Source organism: Cotesia typhae, unplaced genomic scaffold (genome assembly GCF_013202065.1).
Source record: "Cotesia typhae breed Kobodo isofemale line unplaced genomic scaffold, CoteBio_Ctyphae contig_33, whole genome shotgun sequence".
Lineage (NCBI taxonomy): Eukaryota > Metazoa > Arthropoda > Insecta > Hymenoptera > Braconidae > Cotesia > Cotesia typhae.
Window position 1 is genome coordinate 1,465,124 of NW_027423741.1, and position 22,469 is coordinate 1,487,592.

General features: G+C 28.3%; 2 protein-coding genes across 5 annotated transcripts in view; both read right to left on the minus strand.

Annotated features, from left to right (window-relative positions):
- LOC141526324 (uncharacterized) overlaps nt 1–8,325 on the minus strand; it is a 32,406-nt gene extending 24,081 nt beyond the window's left edge. For both annotated transcript variants that reach the window (XM_074241284.1, XM_074241283.1), the window contains exon 1: nt 6,712–8,325. In XM_074241284.1, the coding sequence (XP_074097385.1) occupies nt 6,712–6,760 (49 nt within the window). In that variant the 5' untranslated portion in view covers nt 6,761–8,325. The remainder of the gene's footprint in view (nt 1–6,711) is intronic.
- A 96-nt stretch (nt 8,326–8,421) lies between these two features.
- On the minus strand, nt 8,422–21,591 carry LOC141526325 (tyrosine-protein phosphatase non-receptor type 7). 3 transcript variants are annotated; one of them, XR_012479007.1, is made up of 6 exons: nt 16,467–16,695; nt 14,367–14,553; nt 11,721–12,576; nt 10,772–11,277; nt 10,423–10,636; nt 8,422–10,312 (listed from the first exon to the last, which is right to left on the minus strand). XR_012479007.1 is itself a non-coding variant. In XM_074241286.1 (6 exons), the coding sequence occupies exons 3-6, from the start codon at nt 14,387–14,389 to the stop codon at nt 10,525–10,527; spliced, it is 1,497 nt and encodes a 498-aa protein (XP_074097387.1). In that variant the 5' UTR covers nt 14,390–14,553; nt 21,268–21,327; nt 21,437–21,591; the 3' UTR covers nt 8,422–10,524. The 3 variants fall into 3 exon arrangements, 2 of the variants coding, with proteins under 2 accessions (XP_074097387.1, XP_074097386.1); XM_074241286.1 differs by lacking the exon at nt 16,467–16,695 and adding exons at nt 21,268–21,327; nt 21,437–21,591 and having other exon boundaries at nt 8,422–10,636; XM_074241285.1 differs by having other exon boundaries at nt 8,422–10,636.
- Nucleotides 21,592–22,469: the final 878 nt, after the last annotated feature.

A 22,469-nucleotide genomic window follows, 5' to 3' on the forward strand; every position in this document is an offset into this window, starting at 1 on the left:
CGGTTGATGACTATTCGCTCAGTCTAGTGATATATGTAATGAGTAATGTGTAATGTTTAGAATATATATATATAGTAATAAATAGTTTTATAGTATCTTGCAAGTAGTTCACGTTATATATTCTTCATCTTTCTCTTTTGCTGAGCGTATAAACAATCTCGCTGGAAAATCTGGAACGTTGGGGCGTAACAGAGCTATACGGCGGCTGTGGACTACTGTCTTGTGTATACGCGACCGCCTTTACGTATATTACGTTAATGATAATAATTCTTTTTTTTTTTTATTTATTTTTATTTCATTCATGGAATGGAATGACATTCACATTGTAAATAAATGCGACCGTTGTAATTACATTTACATTACATTATCGTCGGCAGTTATTTTATTTATTGACCAGAAATATTGTAATGCAAAAGCTTAGTGAACTGATCTTGAAGAAATTTTTATTAAAATATGTTTTTTTTCAACAATAAAATTTTTTTTTACTTGAATTATTTTTTTTTTTTTTTGAGAAGTATAAAATTGCAATTAATAGATTTTTGTTTAATTCGAAGTAAAAATATTCAAATGATGTGAGAAATATTTTAAATTGTGACAAAAAAAATAAAGAAAATTTCTTTAAATTTTTACTGTTACTTATTTTCAGTCTAAAAATTCAGTCTTAAATTGAGTAACAATAATACTAGGAAGGTTAAAGATGTTGAGTTGAATTTTGTGATAAGCCTGACGAATGTATTATATTTTATCATCATTTCAACCTCCATGCTACTTCCACTGTATTTGCATTATAATGATTTGGCTTTTCTAGTCCTTCCATTTCATTTTTTTTACGTAGAATTTTTTTTTAACAAAAAAAATGTATAATCAACCTGACTATAAAATAACCGTGAAAACCCATACCATATTAACGACGAAGAGAAGAAAAATCATAAGAATGTCATTGCAAGTTATTTTTATAACTTACTTTATTTTTTCAATTTATAAAAAATACAATATTTAGTTAGTCTTGATGTTTTTTTTTATTCTTTCCCACATAAATAGTTGTACGAGTAATTTAAACTGCTAAGTATCGAGTCACGAAAGCCTGAAAAAGGCACTGAAGAGCCGCAAGTCGTCAAACTTGGTGCCAAATTTGGTTTGCTTGCGAAACTTTGTGTATGTCTCATTAAATACATATATACAAACCACGAATAGATTTTTTTTATAGAAATAACAATTGCGCAGTGCGTGAACTTTTTAAAATTAACAGTTGGAACAAAAAATTAGTAGTAATTAATTGATAAATTTTTTTAATTAAAATATTTTTACAAAAAAATGTTGAAATTATTTTTAAAAATAAATGCCAAGCCAGAATATAAGAGTAAGACCCGAAAGGAAAAGAAGAACCACGAGTAAGCGAATTGTAGTCATCGATTAAACAAACCACCCCGTTGTCCGACCTTCCAACCCACGCTTCTGGAGTTTATTTCATATCCTACATCATCACCATTTATCACAAAATAATAATAACAATATCTGTAAATTTAAAACATGTCAGAGAGTTCAAGTGACATAATATTAATTACCATTTTGCGTACAATGATGCGCTTATGTACATCATATATATATATATATATATATATATATATATATATATATATATATATATATATATATATATATATATATATATATATATATATATATAATAGTGTTTAAAGTATTGAACTGATTATATACAACTCACTCTCTAGAATCTTTCAAGTCTCACTTTAAATTCATATAGGTGCGTGTGCTTATTATTAATCTTGTGATATAATATGAAAACAATCAATTTAATTAGCAATTTTATTTATATTAAAGATATAAGCTCATCCTGATGTTACACTCTTCAAGAGCTTTCATTTGAGTACCCACATGCATTTTTATATATTTTTCATATATACATATATATAATATATATAAATATACAAAAAAATGATGTGGGTACTCAAATGAAAGGTCTTGATGAGTGTAACATCGAAATGAGCTTATATTTTTAAAAATGTCAATATTTCACAAAATACAAGGTCATTTCTTAATTCTCTTAAATTGCTCTCTAGTTTCTTAACTACGACTCCTACTTCCTAGCGACCAGTTTCAAAGTTAAAAAAATGAGTAAAGAATTAACTGACTCGAAATTAATCTTGAAATTTATTTTCTTTCTCAAATAGCAATTATCGTGGAATAATTAAAGCAAAAATGTCATAGAACTAGATAGAGAATTTAACTGGCTACTTGTTTACATTCATTTTTGTCGTTAGTACTAGTTTTCCTAGAATTCTTTCCCTTTAAATTAGTAACTTGAAATTCTTACTTAAAATTAATGACTCAAGAAGAATTTTTTTGGCTCACAAAAAATTTCTCTTATTTCAGAATAAATATCAATAATTTTGAATTTTTCTTCTGACTCTAATTCATTATAAATAATAAAGATAATAATCGTTATTATCACTCGACAATGTAATAAGGAGAAAAAAAAGCTTTTAAATTATAAAAAATAACAATAATTAACTATAATAATAAACAATTACTACAGTTACACGTGATACAAACTATTGAAGAATTATTTTACAGACGAATAGTTCAAAATAGCAGTATATAATTTCCTCGTTAAATTAATTTTGAATTATTATGAAGTTATTACTAATAATGATGGGAATCTCGGGGAAAATACCAAGTAATTATCATTAAGTTTCCTTTTCTATAAAAATAATAATAATAATAACTAAAATGATATTAGTTATAACAACAATTTTTCCAGTTAGATAAAATATATGTTATACAAAAATTAAAAAATGTCCGAGTTACTTTAACTCATGCATCCAATATCGTTAAAAATAAATTTAATTTTCTACTAAATTTTCGGTTCATATATCCTTCATTTTATTACCATATAACCTGGTTACAGTTTTAGTTTAAAAAAGAAAACCAAATAAAATAACAATACTTTGTCACGAGTATTTATTAATGTCAACGGATGACAGGCGCATGCTCGAGCTTTTGCTGAGGGTGGAACTACCGTCGCGACGCTGTCCAATAAAATTCTAGGGGTTGGTGATTCCGACCGGAGTAGAGCTTGCGACCGCCAAGCTTTTCTACGACGGCCATCGCTCTTTCGCTCATACTTTAACTCCACATTATTTTTTATTTTTAATATTCGCATTCTAATTTCTTTATCTTTTTAAATAAAAGTTCTAAGCTTATTTCATTCAAATAAATATCCCTAAAAGTTATCCAACTTTTTATACCTAACAATTTTAATTTCGACCTTCTTACAAAACAAAAACAATTTTATCTCCGTCTAACGTCTTAGATCTTAGAGTAATTTTAACGACCTGGTAAATACAATGTCTAATAAAAATTTCCGGACCTAAAATTACAAATACATTTCGCTTCTATCGAAACAAAAACTCCAGATAGAATATATATATATTTATAAATAATCTTACACATTATTTAACCTTGATTTTAGTTGAATAAAATACGTGTCAAAAATAAGAACCCGTTTTTAAATTTACATATCCGTTGTCAGCCTCAAGAAAAATTACGTTTCGTGTTTAATACCGAGCCGAGATCTACACTGAGGTTTGAACGTCAACAAAAAAATTTATTTTAAAAATAATAAGTGTAAGTACTAATAAAAAAATTTTTAGACCCTATTTTTGGTCATATTTAGGTGAAAAATTACATATTTTTAATTTTTTTTATTCTACCTGTTTTTACCGCGCATTTATGATTAAAAATATCGGGAAAAAAAAAAAATAAAGATTTTGATAACTTTTTTTCCTTGCAAAAGTTGAAAAAAATTTTGGCTCTCATGTTTTTGGATAAAATTTCAATTTTATCTTTTTTTGATTTTTTTTTTTTTTAAAAGCATATAAAAAACGAAAAATTAAGAAAAAAAAAATTTGGATATCATAATTTTCTAAAAAATTTATAAATTTTTTTAAAAGTTTGTTAAAATTCTGATATTCAACTTTTTTTTTAAATTGTTTAATTTTTAATGTATTTTTCAAAAAAAAATTTGGTTTAAAAAAATGAAAATTAAAATAGTGGTAAATAATTACCAAATTTTTTTTTAACTAATAAGTGTAAGAAAAAAAAGGCTTCTCATTCTTAATATAATATTCTATTCACACATCACATACTCTCCTCGATAATTATCCATACCAGCCTAGAACCTCGACAATACTCAATATAGAACCTAGTACCTAACACCAGCAACCATAAGATATATAGTCTTCCGCGTTAATTCATCTATTGACACGTCAAAGCATCCTGGAACTAGTTGCGTGATCTGTATCTAAATTCTCAAGAAATTTCTTGTTTCTTTTCAATTCATTACAATATTATTTTACCCATTCCCTGTTTAGTTTATTAGATGCTCATTCGGAGTAATATAACAATAAAAATAAACCGAGGTTGTACGATGTACGAATTTCATTCATCCTCTTTTTATTCACTCACTCGACGAGTGAAAAAATATTAGCTTAAAAAAATAACAGAGAAGACTATAAATAAAAATGTAAATAAATCTTCAAAGAAAAAAAAAAGAGCAAACTTATTTAACCCTTACACTCACTCCAATTAATCTTCCTCGCATGATACGCAACTCGCGGCTTAAATCCTCATGCTCATGACAATTTTATCTTAATGTAAATAACCTTATAATCAACGTTAAATTTATAATTACATCGTACATTACTTGTATTGTAATAAATAAGTTTAAGATTAATTAGCGACATGGAATATAATGTTAACATCAATTAGTCAACTTAAAACGATATACGCTTGTAGAATATGAATATTAATAAATAAAAATTCAAAATTTGCACACACATACATGTGCAGATAAAATCTCAATGAATGCGGGATAAATAATAATCACAGTGGGGTCATCTGTTCCTCCTTCTCTTCCTTGACAGCGTTATAACCTTTGTCCTCGATAATAAGTGCCACGGTGTACTTAATAAGGTGAATGTACGCAGCTTGATGACGTCATGGAACGCGCAAGGTGTACACACGTACATACTCGATAAATAAGATGAAAATAAGTATGAAAACTCGTGTATGTGGTTACCTATACTGCGCGAAAGGCTGCACGTCTCTTTGCCGATAGGATACGAGTCAAGTAGACTCAAGACCCCCAAGATCTAAGATCCAACTTGAGTAAAGAGACTTCTTTATACATGCTATGTTACATGTATGTACATATATTCCATACACTTGAATCGAATAAAATACTATTTCCAGATCTCAGCCTTTCCATTCCCTCTCTTTTAAATTCTCTCCGCATTCTCTATTCTCTCCCACCCTCTTATCTCATTCTCCACTCCTGACCCTTCTTTGTCATCAGGCATATGCATCTCCAACGTTACATTACATTACAATGTTACTTAAAAAACAAAACCTTTTTTACACGGTAAATATCATCTGTACCAATCGCTGTGTGTTGATTGTTATTTATTGCATAGTGTAATAAATTCCAAGTTATTTTTTTTTTTTAATTTTTACTCCAAAAATTTTTTTTTATTTTTTAGTGTGAAGAAATATTATTAAAGTATGAATCAAGAAGAATGTTATGCATTTACATATAAATATAGTGGACAGTAGAACTGTTTGTTGCGCATAGTAAAATAGTAGACATGACAGTACGCGTAACAGGTATTTGAATTGAGAGTTTTTGTTTCGTCAATAGAATAATATAATAATGATAGTAACAATAACAATCCAAACCGGGAAGTAAATATTAATGTGAATTTAAAATAAAACTAGGATATTAAACTCGGTATAAACTTAACAGGAAGTATTTTTAAATATTTTGACAATTATAAAAGTTATTATAATTAAATTAACATCCGGATTTGAGCTATGAATTATTTCTGATTGACTTATTATATTATTTATTGAATAATATGACTGAAGATGTGTTTGTAGTAGATTAGTTAAGCGATTTAAAATGTCATTTATTGATAGCAATAAATTCAATTGTCCACAGGAAATTGTTTTGATGCATTTTGCCGATGCAACTGTTCTGTCGTCATTGCTGAGCTGGTAGTTGTCATGAAGTGAAACGTTGCTTAAACGGTGCACTGTGGTGGTACAAGTGCAGAAGTAGTAGTGGAAGGAGTAGCAGTCAGTCAGTAAATTCAAAATAAAGTCTCCATACTTATATCTTATATATCCAAGCAAAGTTGTGTTACTCAAGAGTTCTTTTTAAATTTCTTCTTCCTCAATTTCACAAACTCTCACCGTCTCTGTCTCTTAAATTCTTTACTTACTCTTGTAATTCGCACATAATGTCATGATTATTATCTTCATTAAAAATTATTATATTAATAATTATAATGATGATGATAATAATAAAAACAATAATAATCAGCGACATCTCAATGGTTATAAGGCTTATAAAAATAAAAATGAGCCTTCTAGAACAACTCAGTGACTTTATTACCATGCCACGGCGCTTTCCATTAGTCGTATTCAATATCCACCTTAATTCTGATCACGATAAAGGTCAATGACTGGTAAAACATGCCCTGAACTCGCTCGTACAAGTCATTGGCACCAATCAAAATAAAAAATAGTCTTCACCTCATTGCCTATTTTTTTATATTCTTATCAATAAATAAAATAAATCCTACTCGCTAATATTTTATCTGCAAATAAAAGTTTAATTGTAATAATTACCTAGAATAGCCTGGAGGGTTTGCTCGTCACCGTCCCCAATGACATCCATGCCTCCGTAGTTGGGATCCAGGATCCCTTTAGGATCTCAACGGGTCCCATTTTGTTGGTTGTCTACTCTCTTCAACACGTCCAACATCTTAAAGACCTCCAAGGTAATTTAAATGATAATCCATTCTTCAGATTTAAAACTCAACTCGACAGTTGTCTTCTTGTCTTAATTAATATTTATCACACTTATGGTACTGTATTTTTAATGATAATTATCAATTGATATTTTACAAATAACAATTTTAAATGATAATTATAAATTAATATTTTATAAATAACAATTTTTAATGATAATTATTAATTTATATTTTATAAATAATAATTATCAATTGATATTTTATAAATAACAATTTTAAACAAACGTGTTAGAACAAAACCAGTATATCAATTTAAAATTCACATCATATCATCAATACCAGCATTTGTCGTTTTATTTATAATTCATTTGGCGCGCACAACATAACCAGCATTAACCGTTATCACAATTTATTATTTTACTGTATATTTATAAATAAAATAACAATAGAACACGACTTTAAGAAATTAGTACGGCATCAGATCAAGTTTCCAGCATACCACAACGTTAAAATAAACGTCACGAGTAAGTCTAGTGGGTCCGCTGTACAAGTAGTTCTCCAGGACCAGGAGAACAAGTTGCATAGTTAAAACAACCACCGTCTAGAGCGGAAGTCACTAGCTGGCTGGCTTTCAAGTCGTTTACACTTTTTTTTTACACTATAATTTTATTTTTTCATTTAGTTTTCCCATTTCTTCTTTCTTCAGCGCACTCTTTTCATCGTAATTACGATTGACATTGTATATTTACCACTGGAGACGTACATAAACACCGAGACCGATTTAAACTGACTTGTAACGAGTAAAACAAAACCAAAAAAATACTGATTTAATTTTTTGATTAAAAATAATTTAAAAAATATTACTTTGTTAAAAATTAATGTAAATTTGTTTGATATTATTTTCTTGACAGTATGATGCGCCAATGTGCGCTAACCGACACAGGCTGCTACACGCTCACGATACAACTCTGACGGTCCCACCATCCCACCGAATACATTTGCGTGTTCATCAAATAACCACTGTGAATACAGAGCCATGTGATCACGTGATTCTTTGGTATGGTACTGTACACTCCACCACACAATACACTATAATACACTTACAATAAATAAATAAAATAAAGACTGATTGCTTTTGATGTGAAAAGAAGCTGCGGACAACAATCAGTGACTATTTAGTTCAATAGATTATTTTAATTTTTACTTTTTAATTATTGTTTTTATTTAATACTAATAAGTTATTTTTAAATGTCACTGTGTCTTGCATTAAAGATGGAAGATTTATGTTTATTTTTTTTCTTCTGAAGATACCGCATGGAAGAAAAATTAAAAACTTGTAAGAACCGGTTTCAGTCGCGCGTTGATACTTAGTTCGAAATTATGAACTCAGGTGGCGCCACTTTACGGATATTTAAAATTTTAAAATCGATAAAACAGGCGCGCATGCGCAGCGCCATTTGAATTAATTTAAAAATTTTAATTGAAGGAATTTTTATTAAATAATAATTAAATATAATAATAATAAATAATTTTTGGATACTATAAATATTTATGAGTCACGTAAGTACAATTGAACACCAAAAGGTTACTAGTATAATTATTTTTTAAATTTATATGTATGTATAATTATAATATTAAATACAATTAATTGAATCAACTATGATTTTGTGTAGTTTTAATAAATAATATTATTGTTATTAATTTGTTTGCTTTTTTTTTTAATTTTAGATTCACAATTATTGTATATATACTCTTTTACACTCACAAATATAATTCGCTCTCTGTACAATATATAATTATAATTTTTTTACACATTTATATCACATACTTGCGCTCGTTGAACACAAAATACACACGCGCTGATTAATTGCTCATCAATATCATTATTTTATACTTTATTTATACTAGCAATTACTTAGCGTAATATATTTTTATTTTTAATCAATATTAAATAACTTAAATAATTAAATAAAGATAAAATACAAAATTAAGAATAGTTTAATAATGGTTGAGGCCTTTTAAATAATAATTTATCGGTGTTTCAGTAGTTTTTTTTTTTTTTTTTTTTTTTTTTTTTTTTCTTTTTAGGCACGTAGGGATATGAAAGATAAAATTACACGTACAATATTGTTACAAGCATTGAGATTCAATTTTTTTTACCACTATTCGGCTGTTCGATTTCAAAACACAGTAACTGACAATTTGAAAATGTTTTTACTGTGTTTTAAAATTGGGCAGCCGTATTATCAGTGAATCTGTTTTGTAGTATACTTAAAAATTGGAATGAACAAAATTAAATATAACTTTTTTTTTTGTCAACAGAGACTATAAAAATTTAAAAGCAGCTTTGAATCAATTTTGTTAATTTTTATCAGCTATATTATTGTATATTAATTAATATTTTATAATATTTATATTAAGACATCTTAGTTTTATAATTTATAATTTTTTATTTATTGTTTTTTTTTTATAATATATAGCTCTGAGATTTGTGATTTATACATTTATATATTCTAAGCGAGTTAAAAGCTCACTTTTCTGCCATTTTTTTCACACTACAAAGACACTAGTAATTAACAATTCAAAATGACTAATAAAAAAAAAAAATGAATTAATTTGAAAAATATTTTTTTATACATTTATAGTAATTAACTTAGAGTATAGAATTACTATTAATTACTAATGTCTTCAATATATATTCTCAGATCTGATAGTTTCATTATTTTGAATAAATCGTACATTTTTTAATTGTCAATGCTACTTGCACAATCTAACTTATCTTTATATCTTTATTATTTTTTTTTTTCTTTTTTTTTAAATAATTTATTAATGAAACACATTGTACTAGTAGCATTCAGTCTTTGTTAATAAATAAATTCAAAATAAATATAAATAATTGTAAAGAAAACGATTGTTTTCACGTCGGAATTTTTAAATTATTTACTACTAAAAGATTCTCATTTAAAGTATAAATAATTAATGATCCGCGATTAGGAATAGTTAAAATAAAAAAAAAGTTTTAATTACAAATAATCCATTGTTGCCAGCAATGACCTAATTAAATAATTAAAAATAAATATATATATTATATATAATATATTCATATCATATTGTCGAGTATCGGATCGTAGATTTAAGGAAGTCATACCATACAATTAAAATACCATCTAGTCGTGTCTCTTGTTTTCATATAATAATCTCGATTACTTGAGCCATTTTTTTTAAATCGTATTTATGATCGTCAATAGTAAAATGTATATTTTACAATAAAGTTGTGTATATTTTTTTTGTTAGTGGCAGTATAGTAATGGCAGCTTAACAAGTGACGAGATTCATAATCGTCTGATTAATTTTAACGAAGTTATACATCATTAAGACGACGATAGATATTGATTTTGTTATCAATGTTGTACATTGTTATTAAAATCAAGAAGAAGAAGAAGAAGAGTTGTGACATTTCATCCAGTGAGTAGATACTTAATATTATAATTATTATTATTAATATTAATATTATTTTTATTTTTATTATCGTTACTATTTTATTTTTATTATCATCAATATTAATTTAATTCACGTAAATATTTACCTTAGTAACCCGCGAGCAATTAAATGATAATCAGGTCACTCGCCACTTCAACTTGATTATTTAATATTATTTTATTTGTAAATGTCTAGTTGGCTAGACACTTCAGTCGCCGGTTGTTGGCACTTTGCCATCCAGCGTCTGCTCAAACAGACAGAGAGCTTTGTGTACAAACTCATATTGCTCAGCTGTCTGAATCATTCCTCCTCTGTCGTACCTTAAATATAAATAAATTTATTAATAAACTAATAGACAAACTATGTAAATTTGAATTAAAATTAAAATAATAATAATAATAATAATAATAATAATAATAATAATAATAATAATAATAATAATAATAATAGTTTACCTCATTTGACAGAGAATTCCTAGAACATCAACATTGCCATCTCGGGCGAGTTGAATCATCCCAGTGGCAAGAGCAATGAAACACCCAGTTCTGCCGATTCCTGCACTACAGTGCACCACCACAGGCCCGGGCAAGGTATTTATTTCGGCCGCCAAACTGACTAGTGAGTCCGCGGCTTGAGGTACTGCATGATCAGGCCATGAGTCATACCAGTAGTGCGTGACATTCCTTCTTTCATTCTCGTGTCTTAGCTCGATATCACGTATCATGTACCCGTCTCTGTTCGTAATAGACATGACGGTAATTGTAAATGGGCCAGCCTGAATTCGGCTGTTGTTCTCCAGTGGGAAATAAACGTCACACTTGGCCTTAGCTGCTTCAAACAACCGCGTCATCATTACAACTGCCGATACTTTGTCCATCCACACCATTCGCCAAAAATCTGTCACTGTGCTGGCAAGTGGTCCTTGGGTTGCTATGTAACGATTACTCTCACCATCGTATCCCTATTTTAATTAGAAGAAAAAAATTTATTAATTTCATCTAAAACTAAATTTAATTGATGGAAATCTAACGTATAAAGCCGATTGGCAATTGAATAAATAAATAAATAAATAATTAAGTCTAGAGAACTTTGTAAGCAATTGTTCTTATTTTACTCAATACATAATTTAATAAATTTAATTGTAACAAAAATTATTCCATTCATTAAAAAAAGTAATTTGATCAAATTTAAATTTACTCTTGTACATAAGAAATTATTAAATGTTTGAATAAATATTTATTTAAATTATCATAAAGATATTTACAAGGCAATTTTTTTTTTTATCAATAAAATTTACTTTCTTCACAAATATTATATTTTGAGAACGAGAAATTACTAAATTTTTTAATCATCTTTAAGATGGCAGTAAAATTTAAAAACCTAGTAACTTAAAATAATATTTACCCGAATGTAATTAGCATTGATGTAACTAGCGACTGGATCATCAGATCCCCTCAAGACAACCCTAGATTGAGGGTTTGGCAGAACTCCAGAATATCTATTCTTTACGCCAGCTCCAAAAATATCAACTTTCTCTGGTAAATTTAACGGGACCTCCCAAAATTCTTTATGCAGCGCAGATGGATCTCGTATGACTTTCCTCAACTGCATGCGGGATAGAACGTTTCCAGCGCTGAGAAGAAATTCCTCAGAGGTGCATTCGCGTGTTGGAGTGACGACGTGGGGTGGACTGCCGGGTGCTGGGGCCAGCTCGATCGTCAAACTAGCACTCGAGCCTCGTCGTTCTAAAAGAGACCCTTTAGCCTTAATGCGAATGGGTTCAGGACGTCTCTCGGGAGTCGCTACAGTCAGTACTTGAGGTAAATTGCAGACTAAGCCGCCAGTGGACACGCTGACAGCTTTAGCAACAGGAACTGTTTGCACGGAAACTGACGATGACTTAGCAGCTGGCTGATGAACCCATTTGGCTTCCATTGACCATTCTTGGGTACTCTTACCCGGCTTATCCAGTGACGACGAGGACGAGGAGCCATCAACAGCGCCTTTTTCCACCAACTCACGTCTATCTCCATCACTAGACTTCTTTTCACTCGACATTTGCTTGCGGAGCCATAAGAGGATCAGGAAAGTTAAGAGAATAGCGCCAGCAATTGCACAGACTATCACAGGAAATGGCAATTTCCAGTTTGTCCATGATACAGCAGCCGTCGAGCTAATCTCCTGACCAGCACGGGTACCGAGCTGACTTGCTTGTAGGTCCATCCCAGCATCATCCAGTCCCGTTGAGGACTGCCGAATCCTGTAATTAAATTTATTTTTTTATTTATTTATAATATATTTTATTTAGTTAATAAAATAATTAAATTTATTATTTTTTAATAAATAATAAATTTTTTCAAATATTATCATACTAATTTAATTTATCAAAAAATTAATAATAAAAAATGATAAATTACAAAAAAAAAAAAAAAAAAAAATTATCAATTATAAAAGTTTGCTGACATTTATAATAAATAGTTCTACAAAATAATTAATAAAAATTTTTCGAAAGGATTTCTTATTAAATTAACCCTCAATATTCACACAGTCACTTCTCTATGATTTTTCATAATTCATATCAAAGTCAATGTAATCATTAATACACTACAAAGTTTTATAAAAAAAAAAAAAAATCGTGTCAAGAATATACACCCCGTTAAATTTTAATTGGATAATATTATCCATTGAAACTGACATCTCGAGTTCGCGTGCAGCGTTCTACTATTTATCACAGATCACAGAGCACCGGAGTAATCTTGAGAAATTTTATTAATATTTTTCTTCTCTTTATTAATAATAATGATGAATGAAAGTTTATGAACGGAGAAAGAAAGTAGGGAGGAAAAGAGATAAAATGAACGAACGCAGTATACTGTGTGCTCCAATCAATGAATGCCGGCAGATATATGAATTAAATCTACTGACAGATGCGCAATACATAATAAATTATTCTCCGGTTTTTATTTTCACTTTAAACGATATAATATTTAGAAATTCATTCAAGACTTTTAAATTTATGTCCCAAGATTCAGATTATCATTTAATCAAATAAATAAGATGATTTATTTATTTATTTATTAGTTACTAAAGAATTAATCACTTAGTACCTTTAATTTCTATTTTCGACAAACTAGCGATAATGACTGACTTATAAACGGATAAAATAAATATTTTTATAAAAGTTTTGAAATTTATACGATCTCTACTACAGGAGCGTCGTGTGCTTACGCTCACATTCATCGCCATATTTTTAACGATCGAGTTCACTGACACGAAAAAACGAGAGTGAACATTCCTGCGCAAGTCTCACATACAAACTGGTGCTGGTTAAAGCGGTTTCGAGGTGCGAGTACCAGCTTCGGCGCGCTCTGGCTCGTTGTAGACTCTAAGTAAGTGTGGGAGTCAATTTCAACCAATTGGATTCTCCCATTCAACAAAAGTTTTATCACGTGGTAAAGTTTGCGGTTATGCCGAAAAAATCCGCGGGAACGATAATATAACCCATACCATGTGCAAAAAGATTATACGGTAGAAGTACCGGTTGCGGAATTCTCAGCACCAGTTCTGGACACTTTGCGCAAGAACATCACAGATGTTTCTGCCGTATCAAGCGTGGCTTCAATAACACCTTTAACAACTGTTTTTTTTTTTTTTTTTTTGCGGCTTCAAATTTTTCAGAGGATAATAAATATTGTAAATCCGCGGTCAATATCAAAATAACCACGTTCCGTGTTTATTCAGACTCTTTCAACCTTCAAAAAAAATAAATAACAGTTAGTATGAATTATATAACCAATATCAGCAAACATATTTATGTTAAAATAATCCGTACTGTATCACCTTGACTTATGTAATCTTCTGTTATCATACTATTCATTGCTAATTTCGATTCCAGCCACAAGCGGATATTTTATGTGTGAGAATACTCGAGTGATAACAAAAAAAATTTTATGAAAATACTTTCAGCCACCAGACATTTGATAATTAATCTATATTATTTAGAGAGAATTGCTGGATAAATTTTTGCAAGAAAAATGTTAAATTATTTACCTATGCTTAGGGGATGAGGACATTCCCTCGGTAACCGGCAGCAAGGAGATTGGTAGCACAGATTTATCTTGATTTTGCTGAGTAATTAAGTAAATCCTTTCCAATGAAATAATTTTACTGTCGTCATTTGAATTCCCGTAACCAACATCACTTATGTACCACTGTGATAAAGGTGCACCAGTACTTCCTAGAATAAAAAAAATTACACTCACATTAATAAAAAGATATCTTCATAATGTAATATAAAAATAACACTAACAGTAATCATGATCATGAATAATAATTATATCAATTAAAACCGCATACAGTTCTCTAAATTTAATTACTCAGACTCGGACTATTCATAATAATTATAATCAAGGATTGAAAAAAGAAATCCACGTACACAATTGGTCTTCTTAAGACCCTAACAAAGGCAACATAATTCACCACACTCGTCATCGTTTTGTTCATGGGAATAAATCACACGTTTCGTTGATTCTTCACCGTTTCATAGTTCTATTTATTTTATTACGTATCTATATAATATAATTCTTTGCTATTATAATACTGAAATTAGCAGACATCTTACAACTTTTTTTTATGTATAAAATTAATTATTATAAAAAAAAAAAAAATTTTTTTTTAAATTCGCTCTCATAATTTTTTTAAATTTCTACACATGGAATTTTTGTTTTATTATTATTAATGAAAATAAATTTAGCAGATATTTAATAATTTTTTTAACAAATAAATTATGGCAAAAAAAAATTGATATTTAGAAATTTAAAAAAATTAAAAATGCAATTTTTTAAAAATAATTTTTCGGAACTAATTTTTTTGTTAAATAAAATTAAAAAACTTTCAAGTGACTGCTAACTTTAATGCCGTTAATTATTATTATTATTATAATCTAACAAATTGTTAAATGTCGGTTAAATTAAGTATAATTCGCCATTTTTAATAAGTAAAAAATAAAGAAGCTAAAAAAAATACGAGTTTAATTACCGAGTGCATTGTATCTTTATTTTTAATTGTAATACGTTAATTATAGCTAAGGTCATTAAGTTGTATGATAAAAGTTTAAAACGGAAACGGAGCAAAATTGAGATAACTCAACCGATTAAAAAATAATATAATACCTACACAGTGTACTATACTACAAGAAAAGCAGAATTACGATGATGGTTCTTATATTTTTAGTAGCCAGTAGCTAGGTAAGTCAAAAGCACAAGCTGAGAGTGTGTAAACGGATGAAAAACTGAACTGAATGAATGAGCGAGATAAAAATGTAAGAAAAAAAAAGATAGAACCGTCGGCTTCCTATCCTCAAACAGGAAGTAAACATTGGTCTAATTTTATGAACGGAACACGAAAGTAGAGAGGGCACGACGAGATAGAATGAGACGGAGCGAAGAGCGAGCAGATGCAGTGTGCTTAGCTGTGTGCTGTGTTTTGTGCCATTCTACCAAGTGCTTCAATATCAATGAATTTCTAAGCCGGCAGATATATATGAATTAAATTTTATGACAGATGCGCAATACTCTATAAATCATTCGCACGTTTTTATTTTAACCTAAAAAATATAAAAATAGTAATTTAACAGCGGCTTTAATTATATAAATTAATAATACTGAAGTTAGCCTTAGCAATCAGCTGTTAATTTAAAAATATTTTTTAATAAATCAATTACAATAAAAAAAATGCTTCTAAAAATTTTTAATTGTAATTTTTATTAATTTTTACATGTAAAACTTTTCAATTAAATTTTTTTTATAATAATTTGATTGCTATAATTATCTAAAAAAATTTTTATAAATAACAATGAAGTTGGCAGATATTAAAAATTTTTTTTGGAATTTTATGGCAATTAAATTATTGAAAAAAAATTAATTAAAAAGTTTCACATGTGAAAATTAATAAAAATTACAAGTGAAAATTTTTAGAAGCATTTTTTTATTGTAATTATTGTAATTAAAGTTGAAAAAATTTTTAAAATTGGCAGCTGACCGCTAACTTCAGTATTATCATATAAATTAAAGTTTTTTTTATTTATAACTTTTATAACCAAGCTTGGAGTTTATTTATATGATTATTTTTATAAAACTAATTAAACCGTACCTTCAACTGCTGATAAAATAATAAAAACAACTGATAGATGGATCGATAAAATAATAATGTTTGTATTATTATTATTAAAAGAAAATTTATAATTTCTGCGATCCAGATCTCTATTTCTACTACAGGATCGCGGTGTGCTCACGCTCACATTCATCGCCATATTTTTAACGATTGAGTTCACTGACATGAAAAAACGAGAGTGAACATTCCTGCGCAAGTCTCACACACAAACTGCTGGCTCTGGTTTTTAAGCGGGCGAAGCGCTCGCGATTCGCTCCCGAGTGCCTGCTTCCGCGCATCCGAGTGGGGGCCAAGTCACCGCCAATTAGATCCTCTCATTCAGGCTGAGTTTCGTCACGTAGTCAACGCGGTTTTATTTGTCGAAGAAATCCGCGGGAAACACGATTCAAAACTTGGGTGGAAACAGATAGAGATTGTTTGAACAAAAATTAGTGTAACCAGCGCAAATATTTCGGTTGACGTTTTTATGAATAATTTCTTTTTAATTAAATTAATTTAATTTGAGTTATAATTTCAAAGTATTTACTTTAGGTGAGTGTTGAAATTTTTTAGAATTAATGTCATTTCTTCTAATTGCTGGGAGTTTTAGTTTTTTAATTTTCTAGGTTCAAAATTTTTAATTGCTCTTTATTTTAATGGATAAAAAATAAAAACGTGTAAAAATTTATTAAATTTATTTCAAAATTTCAATCAAGCTGAGTTGAAAAAAAATTGTCATTTCAATAAAATTAATAAAAAATAATATCAATTTATTTTTATTAATTAAAAAAATATAAAATGAACATTAGTATTATTAAAAATTTTCCTTTTTTTAAAGTAAGTAAATTTCATTCCTGAAATTTTAAATTCTCTGAAAATTGGCTTAAAGCTGTTGATTTTATTATTCTATAAATAAATAAATAAATTAATTAATTAAATCGATTGTTCTCCATCTAAAGTTGAGAAAAAAAATATAACATTTGATTTAAAATAATTTTGACACTTTAATTATTTGACAATTAAATCTGTAAAATTCTGTAAAAAATTTTGAGTAGGAAAAAAATAATGATTCTGTGTAAAAAAAAAAACTTTTTGTGTGAATTATTTGCAAGTTCTCATTACTCTTAATTTTAACGCGTGTTTCTTTAAATGACAAGTATTTTAGTACGTTAGCTTAAATTACTAATTACTCAACAAATTATTACCATGATAAGAATCACACTGCTTCATACTCCTACAATTGTTCAGCAATAGTAAGCTATAATTGGAATGAATGAATTTTTACCATCGAATGCATTAAAATTTTTTCCCACGCATTAAATTTATTACCTCCAAAATCCACAAAACAATTCCACTATTGACTAGCGACAAACTTATTAATAAATAAACATAAAAATATAAAAAATGACTGGAGTTAAAAATAACAGTTTGAACATGTCGTCATTATTAGTCGTGTGTGGATTGACAACTCACGCCTACGTCTTCCGTTATACCCATTATTGTATAAATAAACGTACTTTTCAAGGGTAGAAAAAAATTTTTTCATCCATTTAAAATACACATAAGTCGCCGTCGAAGAAAGAAGTAATGAATAATTAAATAATTAAGTAATTAACTTAAAATAAAATTTTTTTTTAAAACTAAATACGGCAAAAATAGTAAACACATGTTATTTAGAACTTGTCGCGGATCGAATAAGGGTCACAGTAGAACTGATGAGTGTCTAACGTTACACTAAAGCTAAAGCCTAAAAACCCCCGTTTCCCTTTCCATTCATCAAAGTAAGCACTTTCCCTCTCTTTTTGCTAACTAGTTACTCTTATAAGTCTTTCTCGCTCGACTTTTCCCCAATAAAGTCAACAGAAATCTGTCTGCATCTAAAAGTCTATCTTATTCTCTTTATATCAGCCCTATGCTAACCATAACAACTTTGAGCGTTCTATCTACGACTTACACGTAATATTATTATAGTAAAATGCGTATGGTGATGGGCCGTCTAGTGCGTGGGTGCTCTGACTGCTTACTTTACAAAATTTACTGGATACAATATTTATACACAGAAAAAAAAAAATAAGAGAAAAATTCTTGAACCAAAAATATAATTTTAAAGAGAGTAATTGTCTTGAATTAAGACGAAAAATTCTTGAATCAAGTAAAATTTCCTTAAATCAAGAATATGAACCTCTTCAAAATTATATACTTGATTCAAGAACATTTTTTTTTCTCTGTATACCGGTATACAAATAATTAGTATTTGAGACTCACCAGTCAAGAAAATAAAAAGCTTTTACGTATTTCCACCGTCAATATAATAAATGTGGGAAGTTTTCTGTGTAAATATACTTACTGACTAATTTTACGGGTCAATTTGTCATAAATCGTAGTCATAATATAGCCATAAATAAATCATCAGTGTAGGTATTAAATTAGTTTACTATTTACTTATGATTCAAAGGGCTACATTTGAACAAGTATTATAAGGAAGATATTAAGTCTCCTTTTTGCAGTTAGCTATTTAATAATCTGGCTTATTACGTTGTATATATTCTCATTTTATTGATATATCAGCAAATTTGTATACATATATCTACGGAAAAATAGGGTTATTAAATCAATAGTAGGTAACTGTCTGTAGACAATAAAAATACATGGATAGATAATTTGTTATACAGAATTACTAGTTGTTAGAAATAATTATTTCATGGAATATTATTAATTATTTATTTATAATGTTCTCTTTATTTAAAAAGTTTAATTTATTTGTAGGGAAAAATAATAATGATTCTAATTTTTTTTAAGTTGGAAATCAAGTGTGAAGTGAAATACTGGAAGGAAATTAATTACAATGAATAATAATAATTATTTAAAAAATTCTTGTAGAATTAGAATTTAATATTATTATTAAAAAAAAATTTTAAATACAATACTTTAATTTTTAAAAATCTAATTATCGATTAATTTGTTGTTTTATTTTGCTGCTTAATTATTGAACAGTCTACAAAAAATTTGTTTTATTTTATTTAAATTCTTTATGATATTTTTAGAGTTTCTCGTATATTATATCGAACGTAAACTGCCCAAAAAAAGTTTTCTAGGTCAAATATCAAAGTTTAATTATTTTTAAATCAATATCAAATATAAAATCCAAAATTATACAATCTCAAGATTTATTGATACTAAAAAAATGACCTCTTTTTCTCAAAGTGGAGTAATGTGAGGAATTATCAAAGCTCGCATCACAAGCGATCTGACTTGATGCAGCCTCTTTGGTTTGCTCGATGAATCTGAGGCCGGAGAAGCTCTCTCCATTCACACGGAACACTGAATGCCTCTGTGCATCAGTCAAAAGCTTTCGTACAAGGTGAAAGCTTTCACGTTTTTTTTAAAACGACCGCTCATTTTTTCCTATAAATACTCGAATCTTCAAATCAATCTCTCTCTTTAAAATTTCATGCACGAATTCCGATTGTAAAGTTAATTAAAATAAACTACTGTTTGAGTACCGATAATAGAAACAAACAATATATATATATATATATATATATATATATATATATATATATATATATATATATATATATATTTTTCGCGTAGGATGATAGCTTTGGGAGATCTACAGGTCTGAATTCATGCGTGGGTGTGTCATGCTAGAAAATTTAACACGAAGAAAAAAGAATTTTTTCTATCACTTTTTATACACTTAGATTCTGTGTTAATTTTAATTTCTCGAGAGTATAAAAATTATTTCTATTTCAATAATTAATATTTTAAATAAAAATAATATTAGTAACAATAAATAAATAATTTAAATTGGATCATCTAGATTTAGTAAAGATATACGATCTATTATAGATGCATAAAACAAATCAAATTTTCAAAGGTTCTTGTCTGAGTAGTATCGATTTATTCTCTCTTTATAGTTGATATTATAATTATTATACTACATTAAGTAGTACAGAGTACAGTAACTCGTATAATAAGCGGCTACAATTTACTATTTATATTAAATTTAAAAATGATAAAAAATAAATATTTTAATGATAAAAATGAAATGAAAAAATTCAATAATAAAAATCTAAAAACTCTTCGTATGCATTATAAAAAGTATAATTGTTAATTAGTAATTAAAATAATAAAAATTACCTCAGCTGTCTCATTTTAAAACACAGTAGCTGTAAAATAGCAAAAAACTTGAGCCTGAATTTTTTCTGTGGCAATTTTTATTACTAAATCTAATAATTTTTATTCTATTTACAAATTGATATTATGTCAATTTTTTTATTAAGTTAAATTCCAAAAAGAATCTAAGTTTTCTTAAATACTATTTTTATTATTGAAAATTTCACTAATTTAATTTTAAAGAGTGGCAAATGCGGACAAAAATGATTGTGTTTTATACTTGTGTAAAATTGTTAAAAAAAAAAATTAATTCAAGTTTAAAATATTAAGCTAATATTAAGTAATCACATAAAAAAATTTCGGCTTATCATTAACTCACACACGGAAGAAAAAATTGACGGAGCAAAAAAATATAAAAATGTTTTAAACATTTTTTAAGTAAAAATTAATTTTTAATCAAAGTTTTGTTAATTTAAAATAATTTCGGTTTATAAATTACTAGAATTAATAATATTTACACTTCGACAGAGAATTTTATAAATTAAATTAAATATAAAAAAGTCTCGTATCTCCACAACACTGATTATCGCTAGAGCGTACTATGTTCTAGTGTGTCGGATGCAATATAATGTAAAATATAATCTAATCCGTTTTACTTCTATTCGTGATATCATATACTCACGATTTAATGATGATCCACCTTACGATATACTTCCTCTCTCACAAAGTATTGTGTTACTACCTAGAAACATGTTATTTTATTAAAAACATTCATGGAGTAATTATTAATAATTATATGGCTTAAAAAAAAAAAAAAAAAAAAAAATTAAATAACAAAAATAAAAACTCACCAGATAATAAAATATCAGAAGTGTAAATTGAACAACTACACAGGTGTTTTGTAAATTTGACAGAATATATTGAGCCGAACGAGATTTGTAAAAGTAACAGTGCTCGAGGGCTTAATCCAACCGGTTAGTCGGATCTGGTGCATCTGAGTGCCGTCTGTACGGGTTGCAAAGTGACAGTAAACTGCATTCAGCTTGCGCGGCAGAGGCACCCACTGGCTGTTCTACTGGTACTGGTACTGATACTGGTGGTATGGAATTGACTGAGTCGAGTGATATTCTGTTGCGATTAAATTACGCGAGCAAGAGAGAAGAGCTCACTAAAAGGGGTAGCGCGCGCACTCTCAACATAGATCCACTACCACCAGAGAGCAAGTATCTGTTAAAAAAGCTCACCACCCCCAGCTGCGAGCTTCGTACACCCCAAGATCTCACTCTGTAACGCAACTCTCGTTCACGATTCATACACGTTATTTCTCCCTCTTACGGCTCCCATTCTTGTTCAAGCTTCACTCATACTTTCGTCGACATACATCTATTTTATTTATTTATTTTTTTTTTTTTTTTTAAATAAAATTCTGATTTTTTATCAAATTTAAATATCAAAATTTTACTTGAATTCATTGATTTTTTATAGGCGTTTCTTTTGATCAATAGTCGACAGCAAAGTCAATTAAGCTGTGACGAGTCACCAGGGAGCTTAAAATCAAGTTACAAAAGAGTCGGTACTGAGTGATGATTAATGAGTTGAAAGAGAAGATTAACTGAATGATTCATAATATCTCAGGTGATTTTTTTTTATTCTTACTTTAATAAGTTTGTCACTTAAGAGGAGTATAAAGAGCTGAGCTGTACTGAGGGAAAGAAGTAAAAAGTTTGAGAGCTTGTTGGGTCGTTAGGTGCGTAGAAAGTTTTTCTGATAAGGATAGAATAGTACGTAGAGATATAATATTGTGTATATCAAGTTGTAATTTTTTAAAACACTGTCAAAAATTTACGGTCGGGATAAAAAGTCATAAAAAATTTTTTTCGGAGT